This window comes from Alnus glutinosa, chromosome 1 (genome assembly GCF_958979055.1).
Source record: "Alnus glutinosa chromosome 1, dhAlnGlut1.1, whole genome shotgun sequence".
Taxonomy (NCBI): domain Eukaryota; kingdom Viridiplantae; phylum Streptophyta; class Magnoliopsida; order Fagales; family Betulaceae; genus Alnus; species Alnus glutinosa.
The window spans coordinates 28505251-28513035 of record NC_084886.1 but is presented as its reverse complement, the minus strand read 5'-3'; the positions used below and the strand labels follow the sequence as shown (position 1 = coordinate 28513035).

Genomic DNA, 7785 nt, shown 5'->3' with positions numbered 1-7785 from the left:
ACCAAGAAATTAAATAGAAAATTTGAAAATTTAATAAATTCAATTTATTAAATAGATGTGGTTTATAATTATATCATAGGTAATAATAATCGTGTTATCAAAATAAAATGCTTGAGATAAAATAATAGAAAGAGTAGTAATTATTATAGTGGGTCCTAGTTGAATAAATAATTAATTACATTAATAAAAGTGTGGTTTAAATATATGTGGGGTCAAATATTAATTATCAAAAGATAGGATTTTTAAATTAGTGGGTCATACTGTAATTTATATAAGCTAGGGGTTTTAAAAATAAAAGTAATCTCCATTTGTCACATGTCATAGCCTGATTGGCTGTGGAAGATTTCATCATCTCTTCCCACCCACTCACAACTTGCCACGTGTCACCTTATCTTTTATCTTTTTCTTTTTCTTCCCATTTTCCCCTTTTGACCGAGTCTCTTCCCTCTTTCTTTTCTTTTTCCTTCTCCCTCTCACTTGGCCTCACACGCAGCTCATTCTCCCTTCTTGCCTTTTCTTTTCTCTTCTTTCCCTTTCTTTCCCTTCTCCTCTATTCTGTCACGCCACTGCCGAGAGATGGAAAGATATGCCGAGAGTGAGAGGGGCGATATGTGAAAAGAGAAGAGACAAGCTGAGATAGAGATTCATGCTAATGGAGAGATCCGGCCATGAGATGAAGAAGAAGAAAAAAATGGGTCTCCGGCCTAGAGGGATTTTTGAGGTAAAAACCATCTTCCCTTTAGCTTTTAGATTTGATCTTTGATGGATTTTCTGCCTTGGTGATTGTCGGTTCTTGGACCGGTTTGCTTAGAAGTTTGATTTTTGGGGTTTGGTATTTGTTGTTTTGGCCTCCAATTGAGGTTGTGTATGTGAATAAATTGATATTTGTTGGTAAATTTGGAAGTTAGGCTTTGTAGTGTTGCTAGTCGTGAATTGGGAGCTATGCTTTTGGATGTGTTTGTGGTAGTATACATGTTAGGTGTTTGATGTTAGATTGATTTTTGGGGGATTTGTGTGGGGATACCAAATGGGCTTTTGATGTTTGTGGTTATCTTGGCTTTTGATTAAAGTTGGGATTGGGTTCCATGGAGTTTAGAACCAATTGAGTTAAGTGCTTATATTTATGGTTCTTTGATTTCCATAGAGTTGTTGATGGGTTGATTGTTGTGGTATTTTTATCGATTGATTTGGGATGCCTATTGTTAGATTGGTCTTCTATGGTGTTGAATTGTTGAATGTGGTTTATGTTTTGGTAGTTTTAGTTGGTGTTTTAATTCTTTGATTTCATTAAATGATTGAGTGGTTTGGATTGGGTAAGTTTTGAAATTTTTTATGATTTGGTTAAGTGTTTTAGTGGAACCCAAATCTGGTTTGGAAGTTTTAAATTGAGTGATAATGTTTGGTTATGGTTGTTTGTTAGAGAATGAGTATAATGTTTATGGATGGGTTTGATTTTAAGTTGTGATTCTTTGATAAAGATTGATCATTGATGGAAATGCTAGTTGGAGTTGGTCTCTTTAACGGAGTGGGTGCAGTTTTTGATGAAAGAGTTGTTGGACATGTGGTGTAGATTGTTGGCAGTCTTTAATGGCTATGGCCGATTGTATGTAAAAGAGGGGTTTTGATTTATTTTCATGAATGGCCATTGATATTGAAGGTTTAGAAGTAGGAGAATCATGGCTTCTTGTTAGATTGAAAATTATCATGGGCTATGATTTATATTTTATGAATCTTAAGGGACCGTTTTGATAAATTAAACGATTAAGAATAATGTTTATTTTAGAATCTAATTTGATGGGTAGCTATGGTAAACGGCTGGATTCTTTACAATGGATTATTTGGATATTTAGTTAAGTTTTGATTATTTGGCTAAGCTTTTAGAATTGATGATGTTTGGCTTAGGCGTTCACTTGGAGCTTTGGAATAAGGTTATGGCTCTATAATCTAATCACTTAAGTATTTATATAACAAAATAATAAATAGTTGAATAGGATAGTTGAAGATGGAAATGTCAAGGGATTTATAGTTTAATCCAATTAAGTCCTAAACCTAAACTACTTGGATGGTTAAAAACTAATAAAAGTAAAAGTATTAAATGAGGTGGTTAAAATGAGAATGTCGTAGAATCGTAACTAGCTTAAATAACTTTAACACAACCAATATAAGTTAGTAATAGTAGTAGTAGGTGAATAAAATAGTAAATATATTTAAGGTTAATAAACGTGATAAAAATGAATCACTAAGCCACTCTTTGTGCATATTCGGATTAGGGTTTAGCTTAGTGAGCATTTTATATGTGTGTATATATATATACACACAGATGTATATACATGTACATGTACAGGTATGTAAGTTAGATATATGTTATTAACTTGATAAATAAATAATAAGTTATAAAATGGGGTTAGCAATGATAATGCAATGCTACAACAATAGATAAGTTAATAAAATAATAAACACGCCTTAGTGTTAATAAACATGAAATAATAGGAACCTAAACCTAAGTGTTAATTTAATAATAGTTTATGATGCATAACTAGACTTAGTCACGGGTAACGCAACATGTGAGCACACGAGTAGTCTAAGTGTCATAAAATGAGTTCAATAGTATAGTCTAATGATACCAATGTTTACAGGATAGTGTCCGGATTGGAGACTTCAATGGGTTCTCCAATGTAGAGTTGGAGTCATGAGTCCAATGCAGCCCAGGTGAATATTCTACTAACTGAGAAGTGTTATTTTCATATATGAGGAATTGCAAAATATATATTGTTTTATAAACCTGAACCAACTGTATGTTGATTATGATCTGTTTTGGATGATTGGAGTACTTTTGAGTATATTGAAATTATGATGATGTTTTGAAGTATGAATATGATATGTGGAGTTTGAATGAATGGTGTAACGGTATGTATGGTTAGGAGTTTTGAAAACTGTGATTGCAATGGAACATGAATGTGATTTTAGAATGAGTATAAAGTTTGAAGATTTATATTATGCAAATTGTTTAAGAAATGACATGTTGAACTGTTCATGTTTTATAAAGAAAGCAAGTGTTAAAGGCATGATTCATGAAATGTATACTGTTTTAAGCATGAAGCATAAGCATATGACATACAACATGGTTACTTACGTGCCACAAGAGCACATCATGGTGACTTACGTGCTACAAGAGCACAACATGGTTCCTTCCATGCCATAAGAGCACAATATGGTTACTTACGTGCCACAAGAGCATAACCTTGAGCCACGACTCATAGTACATGCATATGCATACATACATTGTGATTTGATGGAATGTGTTGCATGTTTTATATATAGTAGTTTTGCAAGACGTATTATTATGCAAAAGAGTCTCAATGGAAAAGAGCTTATGTCAATTTCTATTGGATGGTTGCATGATTTAAATATCATTGTTTTCTAACTTAAGGGTTACGTAAACCTGAGCAAACAAACCACAAAGTATTATCGTAGGTGAGGTCGTATATAGTTGTTTTTATAACAGAACTTCTACTTATAATCTTAGCTGCCTAGTATGTTTAAATGTTTTCTATTAGTCGGTGTTTGCTATATCAGCTATGGGGGTTTTAAAACAAAAGTTTATAAAATTGGTAGCTGTTATAGTGTACGCATTACTAAAAAGGAAAAATTAGTTTTTTGTGAAAACTCGGTGAATAGTATACCTCTGAGGTCTTAGTGTATTTATTTATGCTAAGACGGTGGGCTCATAATTCCACCTATACAGATGTGGCAAACTCCAACAACCGTATAGATGATGTTCTTTTAGCTGCAGGTAATCCGGTCGTAGTTGATGGTGTGTAGATGTGCACTTGGGATATTATGATCGAAGCTCGCTGCGACAGTCGTAATTGCAGGTCCAAGGGCATCCTCTGTTTTATGGGTTTGTTTATGGCTTGTGACATCTGTGTCACTTGTTATTGTATAAGTCATTTATGTTATGTATTTAATTTGAGGAAAGACTTAAATAGATAAATGTAATATTGGCTCTTGATTATGATTAATTTATGATAGATGTTTAAGATGTGATTTCCGCTATTAGGTTTATATTTTCCGTTACATAGTAGATAGATGTTATATTCTAATTTACCAAGTACATATTTTGGGGTATGTACCATATGTTGGCTTTGCGACATATCGTCGAGCCACTCTGAAATTCCGTTTATATTTTAAGGGATTAATGTTTATGCAAATGTTTTGTAAAAAAAAAAAAAGGGTCGTCACAGACAAAGAGAACGAGAGATACAAAGAGTTTGACAAAGAGAGATTCATCGAGAGAGAGACCGAGAGGTGCGATTTTCGGTGGGTCGTCGGTGCTTGGAGCTGGTGACGCCGTTGAAGCTAGAAGAAGTGATTTCCGATGGTTCAAGGTTGATTTCTGGCGAGTGGCGTGGAGGATCATCACCTTGCCGATTTTGGTGATTTTCTGGTTGTTTTTTGTGTTAAATGAAAAATCCTCAAAGTAAGTATTTCTAATGATTCCATTTGGTTTATTTGGTTTATTCTTGTTGAAAAAATGAGTGGGTGTTTGATTGCTGTTCTTGGCTGAATCGAAGTAGTTTTGAAGCTTGATTTCCCTGTTTGGCCATGTTCCACTATTTCAGTTGTGATGATTTTTGGAGTTTTAGTTGGTATTTGTTTTGGTTTAACTGAATAGGTTGTGGTTGATTTTGAAGCTTAGTTGATGATGAGTTTTGGTTGTTTTGGTTTTTGGGTATGGAATTTTTGTACTTTTATGGGTTTTAGCCCAATGGTTGGGGGTTTTCTATTGTTCTGTTTGAGATGGTTTTAATTGTAGATTAATGGGGTTTTATGGGTGTTGTTGCGGGTTGATTGTTGCCGATTGATTTTGGGGTTTTGAATTGGTTGGATGTTAATTTTGTAGTGTTGGACGAAAGGCTAAAAGTTTGAGGTTTGATGGTAGGTTTGTATTTTTGGAGTGATTCTCTGTTAATGGGCAATTGAGAGGGGAAGATTTGGGTGTTGTTTGGATGATTTTAGTGTTTTTATTGGAAATTGAATGTGTGTTTGATGTTAGAAATTAATGTTTGAGATTAAGGCTTATTTTGGTTATAGGTGTCTCTTGTGGTGGCTTGGCCGAGTGGGTGTAATTGTATTTGGTTGGTCTTGTTGTGTTGATGGCCGAATTGCTTGGCTGTTTATGGGTTAGTTGTGTTAGATTCTCTTTAATTGAAATTGTGGTAATAATTATACCCGATGTATATATATAGGAATCATGTTTAAAAATTATGTCACCAATATTTCGGTGTTTAAACATAAATCATGTTAGTACTTATGATTAATCTTATGACTTTCATAAGTAATAATTATATCTTGTTTATATATATACCGAAACATAGGCGACATAATGCTTAAACATAAACCCTAACAATATATGTTGCCTATGTTTCGGTGTTTAAACATGAATCATTGTAGCACGTATATTCTTATAGTGTTCTCTTGAATTAATTGGTAATTCTTTTGGATAATCATAACTACTCTTAAATACTTATAAGGTACTCTAACCTAAAGGTTTATGTTTAAACATTACGTCACAATGGCTTTAAGTTTGCTTCAGTGTTTAAACATAAAGCTTAGCGTTAAAGACTTGTAAGTAATTACCTTTGGATGTTCATGACTAAAATGATAAATAAATGGATGTGAAAGTGATGGATCTAATATTTGGAAAAAGAACTAATATATGTGTTATCTTCTTTGTATATATGTATTTATTGCAGAATATGAGCTAAGAGATTTCACTAAAGAGAGTAAGTATGGAAGTACTTACTGAGGATGATTCTATGTTTCATTATTAAAATGATTAAATATTATATTTGTTTATTGCTTGGATAAATGTTCATGAAATGCATACTGTGTCTAAATAATAAAATAGCTGAAAAGATAGCTATCAACAAAAGCTGGAACTTATGCTATGAAAATAGATGACTCACTTGTTTGTAGCTATGTAAATATGATGACTTCATATTTGCATAGTTATTGATGCAGGTCAGGAAGGTGAAGGCATGAATCCCTTTGCCAGCTAGTTGTATTTATTTGTATCTATTTGTGTTTACTTTCCTTGTTGTATGTAAAATGTTTAGAATAATGTTTATATTTGTTGTAATTTATTATGTATGCTCATGTGCCGTCTGTGGCACTTGTTTTGATGCACCTAGTGTGCATGTCACATGTAAAGAAAACTAAGTAACTTCTAATCTATGTATTGAGGTAATTCAGTCAGCTCTAATGTGTTATGCTATCAATTCCTCTAGATTTTGTATTGATTTTTTAGAATTTTAGTCTAATCTCTCAATTTTCTCTAGGTTTTGTGTATTTTGGAGTATTCTAAACAACCTCCAAGCTTTGGGTTGCATTTTGGTGAGAAATCAAGGTAGGATCCAAAACTTTAGTTTTTGTCTAAGTGTTGTTAATTTGTAGTTTTTGGGTCAAACCGTAAGATAATCTTACGGGTTATTGTTTTTAGTTAACGGGTTGTCAAATAGAGCCCTAGAAATTCTATGGGTTTTCTATGGGTCATAGTTCTTGAGCAATTCAAGAGCTAAGTGAGGATTTAGAGTTAGAAATATTGTGTTAGTAATAATGCGTCATGTAATGTGATAATGCAGTTGTACATTACAAAGCTTTCGTTGGAAATCCATCTTTAAGCCAAATACCAAGCAACCAAAGTGAGTATTCTACTCACTGAGAAAGATATTAAACTTTCAATGATTTTGTTGGCACAAAACAATATAGTGTTCTAAATTCGAGCCAAGGTTATTGTTAATTTTATTGGCTACTTCTGTTGACAAAATCACGGTCATGTAAGTGTGCTATTGAAACAGGGATGCCGTAATTATTCAGAGTCTTTAGAATATTCATAGTTATTTCTCCAATATGGAAAGGGTCTTAATATGACAAGTATCAGTGTCACAAGCAAAAAAAAGGCAATTTCTGGTTTCCAGGAAGATTCTACACACGTCTCAGTATTTTTATCATAACTTTCTACTCAAGTATTGGATTGAGATGAAATTGGTGTCGTTGGAAAGCTAATAAAAAATAATACAACTTAAATATCTGGATGGCCCAGTGAAACGTCCAGACGCCCTTCAATGTTAGAGAAGATTCTGAACAACTCAGTAGATACGTTAGTGAAGACAACAAGCAACTGTCCAGACTCTAGGCAACTCCATCCGGACTCTATTCAGTTTTTGAGAAGATTATGAACAGCTCAGCACATGCTTGGTGAAGACAGCTTGCAACCATCTGGACGCTAGGACAACACCGTCCGGACGTGAAGACTGAAGCTTAATAAAGAAACGCTTGAAGCGCATTATGGAAGTCAATTGTTGCTTACCGTCGAGAACTCCGAATCAATGTTGTATTAGGTCTTCAAAAGCTTATAAATATAGGTCTCTTGGCTTGTATTATTTAGTGAATTTAGTACTGAATTCCTTTGTAATAAGAGAGAGTGTTTAGGCAAAGATTGTGATATGTGCTAGCTCTCTCAGGGTGGTTCCTGTGTGATTTGATCAACCCGTGAAGTCTAACTTAGGGAGAAGCCCTAAGCTCAAGGATTCCATTGAAGACCCATTCAGCTAGGAGACCTGGTTGGGAGGTGTTTATGTTGGGTTACGTGTCATAGTTCAAAGTTTGGTCATTGCATCAGGAGTATATAAGTGCTACTGCTTTGTAATTAGCTTTGTCTTCTGAATAGAGGATATCTTGGGTTTGGTTACCTAGGAATGATTTTTCTCTTAATTGTGTTTC

General features: G+C 33.8%; 1 protein-coding gene across 9 annotated transcripts; it reads left to right on the top strand.

The window, feature by feature from the left end:
- The first annotated feature begins 292 nt into the window (after positions 1 to 292).
- On the top strand, positions 293 to 7374 carry LOC133858752 (uncharacterized). 9 transcript variants are annotated; one of them, XM_062294218.1, is made up of 4 exons: positions 293 to 721; positions 6342 to 6409; positions 6645 to 6704; positions 7106 to 7374. In XM_062294218.1, exons 1-4 carry the CDS (start codon positions 647 to 649, stop codon positions 7239 to 7241), a joined length of 339 nt encoding a protein of 112 aa, XP_062150202.1. In that variant the 5' UTR covers positions 293 to 646; the 3' UTR covers positions 7242 to 7374. The 9 variants fall into 9 exon arrangements, 1 of the variants encoding a protein (XP_062150202.1); XR_009898576.1 differs by lacking the exon at positions 6645 to 6704; XR_009898574.1 differs by lacking the exons at positions 6342 to 6409; positions 6645 to 6704; positions 7106 to 7374 and adding exons at positions 4234 to 4480; positions 5757 to 5994.
- Positions 7375 to 7785: the final 411 nt, after the last annotated feature.